Source organism: Quercus robur, chromosome 2 (genome assembly GCF_932294415.1).
Source record: "Quercus robur chromosome 2, dhQueRobu3.1, whole genome shotgun sequence".
In the NCBI taxonomy this organism is placed as follows: Eukaryota; Viridiplantae; Streptophyta; class Magnoliopsida; order Fagales; family Fagaceae; genus Quercus; species Quercus robur.
In genome coordinates, this window is record NC_065535.1 from 18,982,534 (window position 1) to 19,004,825 (window position 22,292).

The window sequence follows — 22,292 nt, forward strand, 5'->3', positions numbered from 1 at the left end:
ATAATAACTAAAGTAGCCTATGAAAGGTTCCAAGAAGGCCTCATATTGAAATTAAACCACAATTCTTCAATCTTCTGGTATTTGATTTTGTTTTTCCTTGAACTCTTTACTGCATGTGCCATCAGGGCTTCATGTTTGCTGGAGCAGGTCTAGATCAGGAGGGGATAGGACTGGGAGATAGAATTGAATATAAGGAAGAAAATTGAACAAAAAATAAAGGATAGACCCTTATGATTCAGCACGAAGCAAAAAACTTAGAAACAGCACTTAAGTTGCTAAGAATCAGTACCCAGCAACTGGAAAAATTCCAATATGAAATTTCAATACTCAATATTCTGTCTTCTATGTTTACTAGATCCTTTTTAAATGGGCTTTCAAGGAGTACATCAATAAGGAAAATAATTAATAAAAAAATTCCCTCATGATTCTCAACAATGGTAAAGTCAAATTTAAAAAGAAGTTTGGTTCAAAATTCAAAAATAAAACCCGGAAGAAAATAGATGATTTTACTTGGGCTCCTTGCATTAATATGCCAGAAGGAAATGACAAAGCAAAGCAGATTGTCTTCATTATCTTGTTTGCTATAGGAAAAAAGGAAATAAAATAAAAGCACAAATGCCTTTTAATGTAACCATAGTTCAGAAGATTCCTTTATCTGTAGCAGAATATTATAAGGAGTTTATTTATTTATTATTTTATTTTATATAAGTTTATAATTCTATCAAACAAGGGGAAAGAGATTGTCCTCTTATTAGAACGCTTCTATTATGTGTTCCTCTTTTCTCTTCTTTTTCTTTTTTAAGTTTATCATCCTTTGGTCTACTTTTGCTGGTGCCTTGGATGTTTAAACTCATAAATTGCATGCAAATTTTGTTCATGAGGTTCTCCCCCCCTTCTTTATTTTTATTTGTGGTCTTAATTCCTATGTGAACTTTAGGAGGTTAGATTTTTGTTTCTTCCAATATTAGTTTCTCATTCTTTTATTTTCTTTTTGGCTAAGTTTTTTAATTTTTTCATTCAGAAACATTTCTAATCATTTTTCAATTCTCTACAGATCCGTGTGACCCAGATGTGGAACTTAATGTGATTTTACTAAAGTTTATAGATCCCACAACCTAATCACCCCCCCCCCCCCAAACAGTGTGAAATAAAATGGTTGAGTCTTGAATCTTGGATTTTGAGAATGGATCGAAATAGGATTCTTATGCAGTTCCTTCACTTAGCTCAATAGAATGAAGGGGAATTCATATAATTTCAAATCATGTTCTTAGTGAAGAGAATGAACCAAAAAAAAAAAAAAAAAACTGCCCTGAATCTTGGCTCAGGTGGGACTTTAGTTTGATGTGAATGTGCAGACTGTCATATTCATAATTTATTCAAGACTTGACGTAGGAAATGCATCTGGAGTTTGATATGCCTGTATCTGCTTCACAATCTGTAACCATTTAATGCCATCCTTAATTTTTTTTTCCCTCCTCTCTTGGCATGGTGAGGGTGGAGAAGGAAATGCAGTCTGCCATCTTGTGGCTGTGAGAAACACAACCCATCCTCATTGATAGTGGGGTATGAAGATATGAGACTATACTAATAGTTGTTCTGTGAATTTGTGTACTAGATGCAAGTTGGCGCTGGACGCATCACACTTGCAGAGATGGATGCATGTTTGGTGCATTTGCCAACTGGATATAAGCCAATCCCTCTAATGTTCAACTAAAGGAGATTTTTGCTGGGTTTTTTCATCTCACCTGAAGCATAATTTAAGGTACTACCTGGCATGAGATGGGTTATTGAGGATGAAGGTAACAAAAAGATGCAATCGAACTTTACACAAGATCTAGTCAAGTTAGTGACACAAGGTCAGGTCAAGTCAAAGTCATCATAATTTCATGTCTAACATCATTATCAAATGTCTGCCTCCATTTTCAGGTATGCACATTTCTCTGAATTTTTTTAATGCTGTTTTTGTGTATTGCTTCTGTTTGGTTAAGAACAACCTGATACTATTTAGATTAGGTGCTTATAACTTAGATTAAGTTGATTCTTTGGTCTTCTAATGATCTGAGACATATTATCACAATTTCCTTGGGCAGTTCTTTCACTGAGTCCAATAGAATGAAAGTGAATTTGTATGATTTCATATCCCACTTTCTTATTGAAAGTAGGAACAAAAATACAATGGTCTGGGTAGGGATTTCAGTTTGAAGTGAATGTAACTCCTGTAATCAGCTTCTTGTCATATTCATAATCAATTCAGGACTTGATACAATAACCACGAAACCTTAATCCTAAAAATGTTGGGTTAGCTATGGATCCTCAATAGACTTATCAGAGCTAGTATTCTTTTATGTCATTATTCTATCCTATTTGAAGTCATACTCCTTGTTACTTGCTAAATTGACATGTCATTTTATTTTTACAACTTTTACTAATGTTGTTTTAGGTGTTTCTCTATATTTTTTCATTCCTTTGACTTGAATCAACTAACTCTTCCTCACTAGTGCATTAATCACTCTCATCCAAAAGAGATAGCCTTTGTATGAGGATTCTCAAAGCAAAATATAAGGTAAAAGATGATTGGCTTAGGACAGAAGCAGCTAGATACGCATCCCCCATTAGGAAAGCTATAGAGAAAGCAAGGGAAGTGGTTCGGAAGGGAGCATGTTTCATTATTGGAGATGGTGAATCGGTTGATGTATGGTTGGACCCTTGGGTACCATGGATTAAAGCTTTCATCCCCTCCTCAAAAGATGAGTCAGATACTCAATCGGATATGTAGGTATCTCAACTTATTGACCATGAGCTACACACTTGGAGAACATCCATGGTCCTGGATATTTTCAACCCTATGTCGACTCAAGCTATCCTCTCCATTCCCATCCTAGCTAGGCCGAGCCCAGACAAGCTTTTGTGGATTCCAGACTCAAAAGGTTTATTCTCAGTAAAATCGGCTTATAAAGAGCTTCTGCCGAACACCCCTTCCCAGGCTGCCACTGAAGTAAATTAGTCAAAACTCTGGAAGATCAGAGGTCCCGAAAGAGTCAAAATGTTCCTCTGGAGAATTGCCGCCAATGCACTCCCCACAAGAGAAAATTTGATGAGCCGAATGGACATTCCTGAGCCATGGTGTGTTCTCTGTAACCAGGAGGTGGAATCTGCCTCTCATCTTTTCCTTAAATGCCTTGTTGCCAAGGCACTATGGTTCGCAGCATGCTAGGGATTCAAGTCAGATGAAGATCACTTAGCCCATCCCTGTGAAATCATTAAGTTAATCTTGGAACCACCATCAACCTTCTGTCAAGTGCAGGATCTTTGGCTTGTATCACTTAAAATGGCACTCACTATGGAGGAAATATGGTGTATTTCGTAATGTTGTTATCCACCTAAAAGGTTCTGTTGACCTTTAGGCATCCATTGGTAGAATCATGGCAAAGTTTAAAGAATGTGCTATAGTGTTTTCTAAACCTCAAAGTAGGAATGGCAACGAGTCGGGTTCGGACCGAGTTTCTTCATGCCCGAACCTGACCAACGGGTCTGTCCCGAAAACCTGAACCCGCCCCGTTTAATAAACGGGTTTTTTCTACGCCCCAAACCCGCCCCGTCGAGCCCCATGGGCCCCGCCCAACCTATGCCACTTCAAGGCCCAATCAAAAAAAAAAAAATTTGTTTGAAGCCCTAAACCTCCACAAACCTAGATCAAAAATCCCAAAAAAAAAAACCCCAAGTTCATCAATCTAGATCAGAAACCCAAAAAAAAACCCCAAGACACCAAGATCATGGTCATTAACCTAGATCAGACTCAAGTTTGAAGTTGCTATGGCCATGTCTAGTGCGACTCCTGCTGTTACGGCTTCTGCTTCCTTTGAAAAGAGCAATAATGCGTCGGTGTCTTCGGTTGTGGTATCTCCATCACAGAATAACCAGCAACCTGTGTCTTCTGAGGATTCTGAGGGTGTGTTGTCGCATACATCTCCAGCTTCTGTCCTCAAATTGGAGACCTCTGCGTCCAACACCAAAGGGAATGCAATTGACTTGATCGCTGATGAGTGTGTTGAGGCCACTAATGCTGAGATTAGCTTGGCGGAGCTTCAGATACCTGACAATTTAGGTCTAATGGCAGAGCTTCGATGGTTATAGCGACTTGAGGAGTTGAGGGCTGGAGATTTGGGAAAGGGAGGGTGGCAGCTTAGAGATATAGAGATGAGAGAGGCGGGCTGTATGGGCTGAAATGAAATGAGGATAAGGAATAGAAATTTTATGGTTTACAACAATATATATATGAGGGTATTTCAGGAATTATAAATTATATATAACCGGGTCGGGTTCGGGTTCGGGTTCAGGCCGGGTTTTTGACCTGGACCCAGTTTGGGTTTTTTTTAAAAAAATCCAAACACGACCCTATTCCTTATCGGACCGGATAAAGCCCGGTCCATTAGGGTTGGGCCGGGTTGGGTAGAAATTGTCATCCCTACCTCAAAGCCCCTATTATGGTACAACCAGTGATCCGATGGTCCCCACCTCCTTTGGCATTTATCAAGCTCAATGTGGATGCGGCTATCACTCAAAATAACTCAGCTTTAGCTATTGTTGCCAGAAATTAACATGGAACTATACTGAAGGCATAGTCCAAGATTCTGCCAAAGAGATCACCAATTGCAACTAAAACTGAAGCTATTTTATGGCTCTGCACCTAGCCAGAGGTGAAAACTGGAGGGTTATCATTGTGGAAAGTGACTCAAAAATCAGTATTGATGCTATCTTGGACTGCACAGGTTGCCCCCAATGGGCTATCTCCTCTCTGGTGTCTGACCATTTGTTTTTGGCAAAATCTTTTGATTCATGTTTGTTTTTTTGGGTAAAAAGAAGTGGAAATGTTGCTGCTCATGAAGCAGCAAAGTACGCACTAGAGTCCTTTATTTCCTTTTGTTTGTGTTCAGACAATCTTCCCGCCAGAATGGCTTCATCTTGTAAGGAAGTTGCCCAAGCTTTGTTACTTTCAGTTTGACTTTGAAATATATTGAAGTTTATCCAAAAAAAAAAAAACATTTTGCACTTGAGAAAACCATCTTGAGTGACTCCTTCATTTTTTCATCAATATGGACCATCCTTTTTTTAAGTGAACATTCTCTTTTTGAAGGCTATCTTTCCTTGTTTTTCCACTTAACCATATTAATATTCTCAATACAATTACACTCATTTCATAAACATGGTGCCTCTTAACAGCTTAACATTTAGTACCATAATGTATAATTGTCACATAGCAGGCTTATAAATTTTTTTGTTTAACTTAATATGTAGTCTACTGTGCACTTCTCCATTTCATCAACCCCACTCGTATCCTATAATTCACATCTTCTTCAATCTCTCAATCTTTGTGAATTATTGATCCAAGATATTAAAAGCTCTAACTTTTTGGTACATCTTAAACCATAAAATCTTACAAATCCTTCATCTTTGTTTTAGTCCTTAGACTCTAAAGTATATTTAATATTTTTTTAGGTCCTACTTAACCTAGAGTGTTTAGACTCTAAAGCATCTTTTCAAATTTCTAACTTGATATTAACTACTTGTCTAGTTTCATTCACTAAAACTATATCATTTGCAAAAGGCATACACAAAGGACTTGATCTTGAATAGTTCTAGTCAACTTTTCCATCACTAGTACAAAGATATATTGTCTTAGTACTAATACTTGATGTAAATCTATAGTGATATTTGATAAGAAACTCACATTTGATGCCTCTATTTGTTTTCACACTAGTTACAACTTAAATTTGGTTGTTGTTGAAATGTATGGATGAAATGATTGAATTTGTAATGATGTTTGATAAACGGCGGGTGGATTAATGGTTATTCTTTCGTATTATTCACTGCATAAATTTTGATACCAAATATATGATAAAACAAGTTCATACTCGATTTTTGAATCTGGAATAGGTTGTGAGCATCCACAATGGTGGATGTTATCCTAGTTTATTTTACCATCTCAAAAAGCTATCTTATCAATTATATCATACCATTTTACAATATTCACAACATCTTAACTTTTATTTTACAATACAATACATTAAAATAATATATTTACGCAAAAAAATAATATATTTCAAAACATAAATAAAAGCCAGCACGAAGAGAGAGACAAAGATTGAGACGTGAGAGAAAGTGGGAGGAGAGAGAGGATTGAATAAAAAAAATATTACTTCTTTTTACAATTGTGCTACAGTACCATCACAAATTTGTGATGGTACTGTAGCACAATTCTACTTTTTTTTTTAGGATACAAGACATATACAAAACTTGATGTTGGCTTGTTTTTTGCTTTGAATTGTAAATTCCTCAACATATACCATTTTTAGTAGTAGGCAGTTCTATTCTTAATTCTGGAGATGTTGGAAAGCAGATGTCATCACACCAAGTTCTAACCTTTATACGGAAGATATAGTATTACTATAGAATGATCTAAACTAAACTCAAAACACATGCGAATGTCATAATCGACTTGACATTGTTTTCAAATACGTTATCCTGCATCACACGGGTGACTACATCCCTGTGGATCACACAGATTAGTGTCACATTATATGTGGGGTGTAGAGACTGGAGATATTGACAAAGACGAAGATGAAGACAAGGAGTTGGTCTCCTTAGTCTTTTGATCCAACCAATTTCACTAAACTTGAGCTGGTTGAATTATAAGTAGAGAAGTGCACGAAATTCACTTCTGACAGAAGTACAAAATTAGACCCCCAAATACAAAATTACCAACACAAGCTTATATTCAAGCAATATATGTGCAAAATGATAAATATAAGTTATACCCAAATAAACAAACTACTCTAAGCCATAATTTAATCACAACACAACAGTAATTAAATGCAAAGAGTAAGGGATAGAGAGAAGCAAACGCAAGATAACACCGACACATGTTATTGAAGAGGAAACCGAAGAACTTGGCAAAAAACCTCTCCGCCGCCCTCCAATCGGTAAAATGGTCCACTAGAAAATCAGTTGGGATACATGAATAGCAATAGACCTTCTAAGCCTAATCTACCCAATGCACCTAAGCCTTCCAAGCTTCTTGCTCCAACAAGGTTACGCCTAACCTTGTCTACTCTATCTTGCCAGATCCCACAATAAGCCCATTGAATTAACCAAAATGAATTGGTTCTCTCTTGAACTGCTTCCTGAACACCAAGAACCTTCTCACTGCTATGAATATGGTGAGGTAAGGATTTGGCTTAAGATCCTCTCAAGGGTATAACAATGGAAATGATGAGAGTAGAGGAATTTGGAAAATCAAATGTATAAGATTGTGGATGAATCAATCTTGTTGTTCTCTAGGGTTTATCTCTCAAAATTCTCTCTGAAAGCTCTCTACATTTCGTGGGTATAAGGGTATTTATAGTAGTGTATGAGAAGGAATGTAAAAAGTCATTTTCCTGCGAAACAGGGTGCACTGGCGAGTAACTCATGACTGGGATAAATTGTGAGTTTCAGTCACCAGATAACAAAATGGTCAGACTGTATTCTTTGTCCTGTAGTGATCCAGCTGTCCTAACCCTTCAACTTCCTCTATGCTTCACACGTGTACTGGATTCTGGCGTGTCACCACTCGCGAGTCAGTCACAAGGTCTAGTTGCAAGAAGCCTTTTGATGCACACACTTGATCAATTCTTCACACTCTCTAACGCACAACCCTTATATTATTCCCACCTAAATACAGGGTTTTTAAATGCTGAATTACAAGCAAATTTGACACGAAATAAAGCCAACACATAGTTGAATAAATTTAACTTTACAAAGTTCATACTCGATTTTTGAATCTGGAATAGTAGGTAGTTCTTTCTTAATTCTGGAAGGTTGGAAACCAGATGTCATCCCCCCAAGTTCTAACCTTTATACAGAAGATATGGTATTACTATAGAATGATCTAAACTAAGCTCAAAACACATGTTATAATCGACTTTACATTGTTTTCAAATACGTTATCGTGCATCACACGGGTGAGTACATCCCCAATTCCCCACGGATCACACGGATTAGTGTCACATTATATGTGGGGTGTAGAGAAGTGGCAACGCCACGTTCAAGCTAGGGTGTTCCCAAGAACACCCTGACCTGAAAAAAAAATTATATATAATAATTAAAAAAAATTATTTGTTCCTTTAAAAAAAATTAGGAACACCCTCAACCAATGTTATTGATTCCGTGCCATTCTGGCTGAGATGTGGATTTCGGCCGGTACTGGTTTTGTATTTGACACAGAAGAGAAAAGAAAAAAAAGAAAGAAAAGTGAAGAAGTGGTTGTGACGAGAACGTAGAGGGTAAGATAAAGAAAAAGTAGAAAGAAGATGAGAATATAAGAGACTCACAGTAAAGATCTGGGACATTCAAACGAAGAAGACGAAGACCATAAGAAGAGAAGACAAACCAATAGAATAGACTCCTTAGAAGAGATGAATCTTAAAAAAATAAAATAAAAAAATCATAAGATCAGCAAACGTGTTACTAAGCCTAAATAGTTTCAAGTTTCAATGTATTGGTTTCTAGTTGTATCTAGAGTAGAATGCTAAAGGCTGTTTTTTTATTATTTTTTTAAAAAAATAGTGAGTGGTTGATAAGGTGTTGGTAACTTAACAATACTTATCCAAGAGTAATATTTCTACTTATTCAAGTTTCAATGTATTGGTTTCTAGCTGTATCTAGAGTAGAATGCTAAAGGCTGTTTTTTTATTATTTTAAAAAAAAATAGTGAGTGGTTGATAAGGTGTTGGTAAATTAACAATACTTATCCAAGAGTAATATTTCTACTGTTTCTAGAATTATATATATATATATATATATATATATATATATATATATATATATATATATTTATATTTATTTATATATGTGGGGGGTTTTTTCCCGCGCATATTCAGCTCATTGTCCGCTTTAGGGAGCCAAGTCCGCATGAATTTGTCCTCGTCCCCGAGTGTGGGAACCTTGGGTGGACGGATCTTTGGGCCAAGGGCTTGCCTTGTAGCCTTTTACACCGCACCCTTGGAGTCCCACATCGGTTAGAGAAGCGCCCCACGCATGCCTTATAAGCCCTTGGAGCAAGGCATGGTGTACCACTCACAAATGTGTGAGTGCCTTATAAGCCCTTGGAGCAAGGCATGGTGTACCACTCACACATGTGTGAATGGTACACCATGCCTTGCTCTAAGGGCTTATAAGGCATGTGTGGGGCGCTTCTCTAACCGATTTGGGACTCCAAGGGTGCGGTGTAAAAGGCTACAAGGCAAGCCCTTGGTCCGAAGATCCGTCCACCCAAGGTTCCCACACTCGGGGACGAGGACAAATCCGTGCGGACTTGACTTCCCAAAGCGGACAATGAGCTGAGTGTGCACTGGAAAAAACCCCCACAATATATATATATATATATATATATATATATATATATATATATATATGAAGTAAAGGATCCTTTTTGTACATACAAGAGGTGCTTTAACTTTCATATTTATTGTACATTTGTACTGTTTACAACTATCCAAAATGTGAATTTTATTTATAAAAAAATTATAAATAAATATTTTAATCCAATTTTATTTAAATATTAAATTTAATTTATTATTTTATATAATAGTAATAATATATATATATATATATATATTATTTTAAGGAACTTCAAAATACTCTGAAACGGTACATCGAAATAGGCTGGTACCAAAATGACCCACTCAACTTTTAATTACATTATACATATTAATTATACACATAACAAATTATACAAGACAATTAATAAACAAATTAAACAACTAAATTATGTTAGGCTAAATAATAATGAAACAATACATTATAAAAGACAAACAAATTAAATTATGTTAGACTAAAAAATAATTAATAATTTTATAATTAATGAAACAAAAATATAACAAATTATAGTTTATAAAAGACAAACAAATTAATGAAACAACTAAACAACAATAATTAATATTTGATAGTTTATTGTTTATTGTTTTGCTAGAATTATGGACAAATATTCGATAAGAAAACCACGTAGAAAGCAATTATAAACTTTATGTATTTGTGTGTTTTTTTTTTTGTTGTTGTTGTCAATATATAAATTTTTTTTTATTATATTAAATAATTTATACTTATTAAAAAACACCTTGAAAAAAATTCCAGAAATCACCACTGATACAGTGACCAGAGATACTGACAAGGACGAAGACGAAGACTTGGAGTTGCTCTCCTTAGACTTTTGATCCAGTCAATTTCACTAAACCTGAGCTGGTTGAATAATAAGTGCAGTGATAGAGAAATGCGCGTAATTCACGTCTGACAGAAGTACATAGCCCTGCATTATTCATTTGATTGGCTCATCTCTCCTGACTCCTGAAAGCATAATTTAAGTTTCTACATGCCACGACATAAGTTATAGAGAATAAAACTAACATTGTCCGTCTGGCAAATCAAGTTAAATCAAAGTCAAGCATCATAATTTCTCTTTGGAATATTTTCCAAGGAAAGTTGGAATGTTCAGTTTGAACTGTTTTCTCCCATTGCTTTATTTTAATTTGATACCTTTTTTTTTTTTTTTCCAACTTTTTGAAAATGGACCTTCACAAATATTGTCTAAAGGAAAAAGTATAAAGGTTTAAAAGTATGACTACTTTTAAAAAGTGAGGTTTTAAAATATTTTCTTAAATAGACACTCTGAAGGTCGTTAGAGCACTCAAATTCAGTGCTCTAAAACCAATTGAATGCTAAAATAGAGAATGCTTTAAAACCCATTAAAAGCTAAAATCATAATTATTAAAACTGGACGGATTTGGTTGGAAATCCAGTGACCCAGTTCTTGAACAGTTTCTGCATAAGACCTGGTCAAATTTAGTTAACCCCATCAAATTTGTGACGACCTGAGTAACTTGAATGAGTTTATATAACTCAGTTCGGTTTTTGGAATTTGTAAAATTACATCTATAGATCCACTTTATTGACTTATTTATTATTTAATATGTTATAATATAGTAACTTAAAGAGGAGAAAACCTAAAGAACTAAAACAAAAAATGCACTTATATGTTATCTACCTACTTCCAAGACTTCTATCCTATCAAAAGACTACTTTATTATTGTGAAATATTGATTTTGAATTATAATTGCCTGTTTAATTTTGGCATATGCCGATTTTTTTAATTTACATATTTATGTTATGATTTCTCAAACTTATTTTTATATATTTTTATTTTTTAAAATTTTTTATTTGACTTGTAACCCACTAGTTGAACCAGTGACCTAATGACCCGATGGTGGATTCCACAAACACCTAGTGACCCACCCTACTTATTGTTAATTTGCCCACAACTATTACAAAAATTGAATAATATTATCCAAGTATTTAACAAGACAATTTCACAACAAAAACAAAATTCTCATAATACAAAATCAATAATTCAATAATATATAAATTTTATGATAAAGACAAAAGAAAACATTAAAATTAGTATCTTATTTCCAAACTTGCTAAAGAGAAGAAAGAGACAGAGAGTTACGTTAGGTAGAATAAAATAAACTGATGATATGTTTGTTTAAATAGTAGGGTTTTAGGGTAAGAAAATTTTACAATTTAACCCTTATCAACGTGGGGCGGGACGAGATAGGTTTAAAAAATTTAAACCCATCCCCGCCCCACCCTATCCAGTGGTGCTGGGCTAAAATCTTACCCCGTTCCCGCCCCACCAAAGTGATGGGGCGGGGAAAACCTGCACAAGGCAAAGTGGGGAGGAGCAGGTCAAGTGGGGTGAGCCAAAATTGCCATCCCGACTGACACCCGTAACAACATAAAATTCCACAAAAACTTTCAAAATGACAAGTGATTAATGGTAAGTTAAAATGTAATTTTAATTGTGAGACTAGATAGGAATCAATAAAAGCTTGACAACTCAATTGTTGTGAAAATTATTGTGTGTGTAACATTACTTCTCTCTCACGATGGTGGATTCAACAAACATAAAAACTGTGAATTCCACAAATGTAAGACTCATCCTTATTCAAGAAAGGAGTTATATATGCCCATTACATCATAGCTTCTCTCGTAATAGAAAAATTATTTTCTGAGAGAGTTTCATAAAACATTTTAATTTTATAATGTGTGGTTTTATATATTGTGAGAAAGAGATTTCATAAAACTGTATCATTATGTGGCACCCATGAGTAAGACGACCAACTGTGTGAGATGGGGGGAGGACAACTAAGAAGACTTAATAATTGAGTCTAGTGGGGACTGCATGTTGCATAAGTGAGATTTGACTTGATATTCCAGCCACACACTGCACATTGACTAGAAATACGTTAAACGATAAAGCATACCAACCGTTTCTAGTGCCTCAATGTGTTCCACTACGTTTCGATTCATTCCGTGTTGGAAGGGCCATTTTGTTGTCTTTCGTTGGTAGTGGTAGTGGAGGAAGAAAAAGTGGGAGATAGACATGCAGAAGAATTGCAAAATGAAGATTCATTGATAGGGATTAGGGAACATTGGAAAAAAAAAAGTAGTAAGAGTAGAAAAGCGAGCCAAAAGAGGATATGCTTTTTGTTTTTTTAGTTGTAGGCATTCGGTAGAAATTCTAGAGAATATGAAAGTTGGAAAATACTAAACAAAAATAGGGTTAATAAAAAAATAAAAAATAAAAACTCTAAACTATGAGGAACTTTTGCTTCGCACCTCAAAGTTCAAACTATGAAAACTCGCAATCACTATCTCGGTTGTAACAAGCTTTGCAAATTTCACTTCATTGCCGGATTGACTGTTAAAATTAACTGTCACATGACTATACAAATTTGAATTCTTCGTTTGGCCTTTACTTTTAGTTATTTTACTAAAATTTTATAATCATGTGACAAGTATATGCTTGTTAATATTGACGGTCAATCAGGCTATATGGGGTGAAATTTGTAAAGTTTGCTACAATTAGGACGATGAATGTAAGACTTATTGTTTTGGATGCACAGTACAAGTTCCCGTATACTTTAGGTTGATTTTCTACATTTATGTCATGAAAATATCTTTCTCGAAAAAAAAATCATAAAAATATATATTTTCAATTTTTTTTGAGAGTTTATTTTCATTTTTGGTAAAGAAGAAGGATGGAGGAGAAAGTCGTTTAATAGAATAAATATATTTTTTGCTATCCTCAATACAGTTACACTAATTTCATGAACATGGTGCCTCTTAACTGCTTAACATTCAGTACCATAATGTATAATTGTCTCAAAGCAGGCTTATAAATTTTTTTGTTTAACTTAATATGTAGTCTACTGTGCACTTATCCATTTCATCAGCCCCACTCTTATCCTGTAATTCACATTTTCTTCAATCTCTCAATCTTTGTGAATTATTGATCCAAGATATTAAAAGCTCTCACTTTTTGGTACATCTTAACAATAAAATCTTACAAACCCTTCATCTTTGTTTTAGTCCTTTGATTCTAGAGTATATTTGTTTAGGTCCTATTTAACCTAGAGCCTTTAGATTCTAAAGTATCTTTTCAAATTTCTAACTTGATATTAACTGCTGGTCTAGTTTCATTCACTAAAACTATATCATTTGCAAAAGGCATACACAAAGGACTTGATCTTGAATAGTTCTAGTCAACTTTTCCATCACTAGTACAAAGATATATTGTCTTAGTACTAATACTTGATGTAAATCTATAGTGATATTTGACAAGAAACTCACCTTTGATGCCTCTATTTGTTTTCACACTAGTTACAACTTAAATTTGGTTGTTGTTGAAATGTATGGATGAAATGATTGAATTTGTAATGATGTTTGATAAATGGCGGGTGGATTAATGGTTATTCTTTCGTATTATTCACAGCATAAATTTTGATATCAAATATATGATAAAACAAGTTCATACTCGATTTTTGAATCTAGAATAGGTTGTTAGTAGTAGGCAGTTCTATTCTTAATTCTAGAAAGGTTGGAAAGCAGATGTCATCACACCAAGTTCTAACCTTTATACGGAAGATATGGCATTACTATAGAATGATCTAAACTAAACTCAAAACACATGCGAATGTTATAATCGACTTTACATTTGTGATGTCCCAATTTGATTGATTGTGTGATGTGTATGGGTGTGTGAAGAGTTCCACATTGGGTATTTACTGGAACGATCTAGACTTTATTAACAACTACAAGGAACCTCAATTGTGACTAATCCTTTTGACATATAGTGCAGATGTGGCTAGCGCTTTTTCTTGAGTCGTTACATATGATATCAGAGTCAGCCCGAAAATCCCGTGTGGGATCAGAGACACTACCCCACAAAGTGAGCCCTAATAAGGACGTAAGGGATTTAAGTGAGGGAGATTATGATGTCTCAATTTGATTGATTGTATGATGTGTGTGGATATGTGAAGAATCCCACTTTTCCTTGAGTCGTTACAACATTATTCTCAAATACTCTCAAATACGTTATCGTGCATCACACGGGTGAGTACATCCCCGTGGATCACACGAATTAGAGGCACAATATATGTGGGGTGTAGGGACTGGAGATATTGACAAAGACGAGGAGTTGCACTCCTTAGTCTTTTTTATCCAACCAATTTCACTAAACCTGAGCTGGTTGAATTTTGATCCAGCCAATTTCACTAAACCTGAGCTGGTTGAATAATAAGTGCAATGATAGAGAAGTGCGCGTAATTCACGTTTGACAGAAGTAGGCCTGTCCACGAGTCGGTTCGGGTCGGGTTTGTACCCAACCCGGAACCGACCCGATCACTTCGAGTCTCCTAAACCTGGACCCGCTGCCGACCCACCGAAGGTAGCGGATCGGGTGGTCGGATGTCATCGGTTTCTGGTCAGGTATCGGTCGGTTTCGAACTGTTGAATCATCGCCGGATTTTGTAGAAATTGTCGCCGGATTTTGCCAAAATCTCTGGTTTTTGCTGGATCTGACCGGATCTCAAAGAGATCTTGGCGGATCTCAACGAGATTAGGCCAGATCTCAACGAGATCAGGCCAAATCTCGAAGAGATCCTGCGAGATCTCAACGAGATCAGGCCGATTCTCAGTGTAAGTCGAAGAGATCGGGTGAGATCTCGGCGGATCTCGACTAGATCAGGCCAGATCTCGACAAGATCTCACCGAATCTCGACAGATCGAACAAAATAAGGCCGGCTACCCACTCCAATCGGCAGAGAACTGAAATTCCGATGTGTTTTCCGGTCAGGTCGGTTGAAAATCGGTTTTTCATGTTCAAACCCGTCAACCGACCCGCCAGTCTCGGGTTTTCTGGGCGGAGACCCGCTGCCGACCGTTGCCGGCGTCGGGTCGGACGGTTTTCAGGCCGGGTCGGGCGGGTTAGTCGGGTTCCGGGTCTGGCTGGACACCCCTAGACAGAAGCACATAGCCCTGCATTATTCATTTGATTGGCTCATCTCTTCTGACTCCCGAAAGCATAATTTAAGTTTCTACATACCACGACATAGGTGTTGGGTGCACTACGCCATGGTCCAACCCACTTGTAATAGACATGCTCATTTAATGAGTTTGTCTCCAAAGTTTTCATGCCAACCATGTCTCTTAATGAGACTTGACATTAAGAATGTGGGACACACAGGAGGAAGAAGAAAAATTGGCTAAAGAAAACACAAGGACATTCAGCCAAATGAAGAGTGGATTTGAATTAATCCTTTTTGTCTAATATCATGTACAAAAGTCAAGGTTTGTGTGCTTGCATTTATTGTGACTTGATGTGAAGCATGTAAAAGGAAGAAAAGAAGGAAAAGATAAAGAAATAAAAAGAGGCTATTCGATTAATTATGACATCGTAATGATTCGACTTCAGTTAAACCTTTAAAACTTTGAACATTTTCTTTTATCGGTTCTTTGAACAGTTTAGGTCTAAAAATCATAATGTTGTTATAAATTTTAACATTTAACAACTCAAAAAACTATTTTATCTATTTTAACACCTCACTTTACAATACACCTAACATCAATGGCTATATTTTTTTTGCAACTTCATTTAAATATTTTTTCTTTATTATTTTTTATTTTAATCTTTAGCCTTCCTCAACGTGTCTTCCTCTTTCTTCCTCTCTATTCCTCAACATCAATGGTTTTTTTATGTTTTTATTATGTTTTTTATGTGTTTTAATGGTGAAAGTACAGAGGTTGGTTACGGCAACCTAATGGAGCTAAACTCAAATTACTAAAGTTTTAAATTTTAAATCACAAGAAAACAACTTAAATTTTGGCCAAACACATGTGCGTAATCCCAAAACAATGCATCAATGCATACTAGTACCAAAATATTTCGGTAGCCAATTCTAAATGGTCTACAAAATGGAATTCAAAACCTTGATTGAAATCCACCAATTACATTTATTATTATATTAATCTATAAAACTTGGGGTACTTTTAGCATTTTTCTTTTAAATTTGTAAGTTCAAATCTTTTCTATTATATGTTACCAACTTACCATGTGTATTTTAATGCTTTTACGTTGTTTACTCCCCAGGCCCCGAAGACTGACCCCAAAAGGTCAAGGTCAAGCGCTCCCTTGCTCGGAAATGCAGTGGCAGTGTCAAAATCAGCTCTTGGAATTTTCCTGCCAAGGACTTAGAAAACTGATCTTTATTTCTAGCCGCCATATTCCGTTCACACTGGGGGGACTGGAATTAAGAAATATTTTGGAAAATTCGGTTAAGCCCCCTTAAAGACCCCCAAAAAAAAAAAAAAAAAAAAAATCATATTAGACTAAAAAACAAAACCAAAAAAATCCCTTTATTAAAAAAAAATCTCTGCCTAGAGAAAAATTTTAAATGAATTATATATTATGACTATATGTTTTGTTTGACATTTTGGTGGTTGGATTATTCAAAATTAAAATTTTAATATTTCAGTGCTATCATATTGTTCAACTCTACCAACAGAGAAATTTTTTAAAAATTTTATTTTTTATATTTTTCGTCATTAACAAGATGACTTTATAATTTAGTATCATTATTGATTAGAATTTTTTTTTTTTTTTTTATGTTGCTATAAATGTCAATTACAATAAATCATTGCTACTTATTCTTAGCTTAGCTCAAGATTTGATTTCCTCTCAAAAAAAAAAAAGAGCACAAGGTTTGATTGAGAGACTATAAACCTTTTTAGATCTGAAGATATTTGTTTATTAGTAAGTAAGTTAGGTTTTATTTTAAAGAATTTACAAATTAAAAAAAAAAAAAAAAACTACTGATAATGAAATTTCACTATTATTGTTGTTGTTGTTGTTGTTGTTGTTGTTTGATAGTTACTGTGGTGGGTAAAGTCTGTCAGTTGATGTTGGGCCGTAACTCATGTATCAAGCCCAGCCGCGATAAAGAAGAAAAGGCATGGGCGTAGGATATCCCGTCCCAATCATGATGGGCCGGGCCTGCTAAGGGGCGTCCGAGGAGGAACACCTCCTCGGACTCACCAAGTAAGCATCCAATTTGCACCCCATACTTAGCGAAAGGTCGCCCAATACGAAGAAACAATGCGTGACACTCAGGAAGGAGGAGGGGACAATCACAACTGCCGCATTAAATGCCAAGGAACTACTTTTCCAGCCGCATTAATGTGGAAGGGACAGGAACGCAGAATGACCTTGGCCAGTGCAACTCACAGAAAGGAGGGAGGATGACCTATGGGACAGGCACTCGAGTGGAGGATCGGATGACTGACAAGTGTAGGGACATGATCTCAGGAAGGGTGCTATATAAGGGAAGGAGATCCCCATGGAAAAGGGATCGCAAGCAGAAAGAAGAAAGGATAAAGAAGGAGAAAAGAGAGAAGTAGCAGGAACAGCCTCAGGGACCGTTACTCCAAAAGCTCGAAGGAATATCCTTACATCCAACTGGTTGCATGGCTTGGTCGTAACTTCGTTTCTCCTGTCAAAGACCTAGTTCTATAACCTGCACTCTACAAATTCATTGTTGAGAGACTTTTGGGCCAGCATCTCCCACCTGTTGGGCCTGAGCCCCAAATTCGTCACCCTACAGTTACAATTCACAATAATGAGGGGAGTGAGGATTTAAACTCTAAAAATACAATGGTGTGTCAGTTAGATACAAGACTCGTGACAAATTTCACCATTACTGGCATAATATGGTTTTGATATCTCAATTTTTTTTTATAAAAAATATATTAAATATTTTTGAATTGTGTCAATGACTAATAAGAACTAGAAAATCAATTGATTTGTTTATAGAGTAGTTATACTTGTACTTCTTCTAATAATTTCTATTGCAACAATGACACTAGAATGTTTAATCATGAATATTATTAAAACAAGGTTCACAACAAAATATAAGATGATATCATAACTAATTCTTTGATTTTTTATATCAAAATGAAAATTATTACGAATTATCTTAGAATTAATCACCAATTATTTTTAGAATGGGTAATGATTAGTTTACAAAATGGTCCAAAGTTTTCTCATACTTGGACCCCACCGTAAATTTCCCTAGTTCACGCCTTATAAAATTAAGCAAATTCTTAGTGATTGCTCACCAATTGGTCATCTTTGAGTTGAGAAACCGAAATAACGAACTAAGCGTCTAAAATTCCAAATGACCATAACAACTTTCTTCCTCTCCTTCCTTCTCCTCCTTTTCGAACATGCGAACTCTGAGTCTCAGCTAAATGACAAAGAACAAACAGTCCTCCTGAAACTAAAGCAACATTGGCAAAACCCACCATCTCTAAGCCACTGGAAAAATCCACTATCTCTAAGCCACTTAAACTCCTCCCACCATTGTAACTGGCCAGAGATCACCTGCACCAACGGCTCAGTCACCCAACTACTTCTTCAAAACAAGAACATCAACCAAACAGTCCCACCTTTCATCTGTGACCTCAAGAACCTCACAGTCATTGACCTTTCATACAACTTCATTTCTCAAGAGTTTCCTAAAGCGCTCTATAATTGTTCCAAGCTTGAAGACCTTGACCTCTCACAGAATTACTTCAACAGCACAATCCCAGTTGACATTCACCGCTTGTCTGGCCTGCACCACCTCAACCTTGGAGCCAACAACTTCTATGGTAACATTCCAGCATCTGTTGGACAGTTAACGGAGCTAAGGACGCTTCAGCTTTTCCAGTGTGCGTTTAACGGTTCTTTCCCGCCAGATATAGGCAACTTGTTTAAACTTGAGTCACTGCAGTTGGACTATAATGTAAACATGACAGCAGCAGAGTTGCCTTCGCGTTTCACGGAGTTGAAGAAGCTTAAGGTTTTATGGATTACTGCGTCTAATTTGAATGGGGAAATCCCAGACACGATTGGAGAAATGGAGGCTTTGGTGCATTTGGATTTGTCAATAAACAATCTGACTGGGAAAATTCCGAGCAGTTTGTTTATGCCAAAGAATTTAAGTATTGTGTATCTTTATAGAAACCAATTGTCTGGGGAGATTCCTCGGGTGGTTGAAGCATTAAACATTGATGTTATTGACCTCTCGGATAATAAATTGACAGGAAGCATACCTGATGATTTTGGCAAACTCAGAAACATGACAGGTTTGAGTTTGTTTTTGAATCAGTTATCTGGAAAAATCCCAGACAGTATTGGCCGTCTTCCAAGTCTGATGTTCCTTAAAGTGTTTAGCAACAATATATCAGGGACTCTGCCTCCGGACTTTGGGCGGTATTCTATGCTTGTAGAGTTAAAGGTTGCAGACAATAAGCTTGAAGGCAAGTTACCAAAACACTTGTGTGATAATGAAAGGTTGGTGGGTGTGGTAGCTTATAACAACAACCTTACTGGAGAATTGCCTAAGTCACTTGGCAATTGCAACAGTTTGAAAATTGTGACTGTTTACAATAATAGGCTTTCTGGGGATATTCCTAGTGGCCTATGGACATTGTTGAATTTGAGCGTCTTGATTTTAAGCCACAATTTGTTTACAGGCGAGCTTCCTCAAAGAGTGGCAAGGAATCTCTCAAGATTGGAAATAAATAACAACATCTTTTCTGGTACGATTCCAGCTGGAGTGTCTTCTTGGAGGAATTTGGTGGTTTTTGTGGCGAGTAATAATCTCTTTACTGGCATAATTCCTCAAGAATTAACATCTCTTCCTTATTTAACAACTCTTTTTCTTGATCAAAATCGACTCTCGGGTCCCCTTCCACAAGATATTATATCATGGAAAATGTTAAATGCTCTAAACCTTCGTCGAAATAAAATCTATGGACTTATTCCTCGGGAATTAGGCAATTTGGCCGGTCTTACTGAGTTGGACTTGTCAGAAAACCAAATTTCTGGCCCAATCCCACCACAACTTGGCTTCCTGAAGCTCACTTTGCTCAATCTCTCTTCCAATCTTTTGATTGGGAGGATCCCGATACAATTCGAAAATGATGCATATGCCAGCAGCTTCTTCAACAATTTCGCACTTTGTGCGAGTAAGCCAACTCTAAACATTAGAAAATGTGACTCACAGGTAGTGCCCCTAAAATCGAGCAAACATCCATCCCAGTGTCCTGTTTTAATAATATGTATGGTGGCAGCAGCTCTATTGGGTCTGTTAGCTTCACTATTCGTGGTCAGATTTCATCGTAAGAGAAAGCATGTATTAGATTCCACATCCACATAGAAGCTTACCTCATTCCAAGGCTTTATTTCACAAAATGAGACATCTTATTACGATTGATAGAAAATATTCATGGAGTCATGCAGATGTGAAACCAAGCAACATCCTTTTAGATAATAAGTTTTTTTTGTATAGATTAGAGATATCCTGGGAGTTATCATTTGGCATTTGCTACGTGAATATTTATTAATTTGTCCAATGAACTCTTCAAACTATGTGATGCCAATTACGGTCCAACTAGAAAATGGATCAGACTTATCAGAAAATTAATGATTAAAATAAATATGGATCATTTTACTTCGATTTTTTTTTTTTTTTTTTTTGGATGAAGATGAGAAACAGAAAATTAATATGTCCCAAAGTCTTCCTTGAGATCTTAAAAATGGCCCACGTGTCGCCACAGAATCTCCACGTGGGAACTGTCTACGTGCTTCTTCATTATTGGATGCTTCCGTCATATTCTTCGTGCGCTAGAGATTCACACCCACCTAATTATACTACCTACTATTAGCTATTAAGAATCATACATACCCACATATTTCATCTCTCTTTTTAAATGAAACAAATAGGGAGGATTGCAAATGAGAAATAATATCAAGATTGTTTTTTTCCACTGTGTTTTTGAATTCAAATCTTTTGTCCCACTTTTCCTACTCCACTTTATGCTCTACCAATAAAAACTTGCTACATATTTACCTAACTAATTAAATACTACCATTATTGACTTATTAATACTTATTGTCACCTAACTAATTAAATACTACCATCAGCAAAATAGAGAATGAGTAGCCTTTGACAGACCTGAAGTAGCCCCTTTTGTCGACCACTTTCTTCTTCTTTTGTTTTCACTTGGCTTTTTCCTCTTGTAATTTTATTTCTCAAATGGATTTTCATGGACTGAAGAATCTTCCCTTCATGATTTTTGCTTCACTTTATGACTTTTGCTAGAGTCTTCAATAGTCATCATATTATAATGTTGAGAAAGATTGTCACCATGTTCACACTTAAACGTGGACAATTATCCCCTATATTCTTTTTCGTACGAGACTTTTGAAATAATTGGGATTGGGTCTTGGCTTTTTCGATGAAGGTTTGGTATAGAATTATTGATCACTTGGACTGAACAATTGATTTTGAATCTGCATTATTAGATCAGCGAATCTGAGGCAATGTTTGGTATCTCCAACAAAAATAACTTTTGTAGCTTTCACCTATTTTATCTCTCTTTTTAAATGAAATTTAGAAATAATATCTCTGCATAGTTTTCACGTCAAATCTTAAGCGGTAATCAAATCTTAAACGGTAAGTTGTTATTGGTTCTAATTTAAATACACAATTAATTTATTTTTTTACACACCTGTAATAACCAATAACAACCTTCTACTTAGACATTTTTGTGAAAGTGTCGTGGACATAATATTTCCTAGATTTATTGTTCGAGCAAATTATACTTTTGTACTATAATCTTTGACCATGATTACACTTAATCTTCAAATTATCAAAATATCAAATTGACCTCCAAAATTGTAAGGTGGTTTCAAATGTTGTTTATTTTGGTTTCTGTTAAGTATGACAAAATTTAACATTAAAAGATCTTATGGCAAGATGGATAAATTAGTATTTTTAATGTTAAATTCTATTAGATTTAACACTAACACAAAC

At 35.8% G+C, this 22,292-nt stretch overlaps 1 protein-coding gene across 1 annotated transcript in view; it reads left to right on the forward strand.

Annotated features, from left to right (window-relative positions):
- LOC126712764 (receptor-like protein 52) overlaps positions 1-20,933 on the forward strand; it is a 31,289-nt gene extending 10,356 nt beyond the window's left edge. The window contains exon 2 of the mRNA XM_050412223.1: positions 19,710-20,933. Coding sequence (XP_050268180.1) covers positions 19,710-20,633 — 924 coding nt within the window. The 3' untranslated portion in view covers positions 20,634-20,933. The remainder of the gene's footprint in view (positions 1-19,709) is intronic.
- The last annotated feature ends 1,359 nt before the right edge of the window (positions 20,934-22,292 follow it).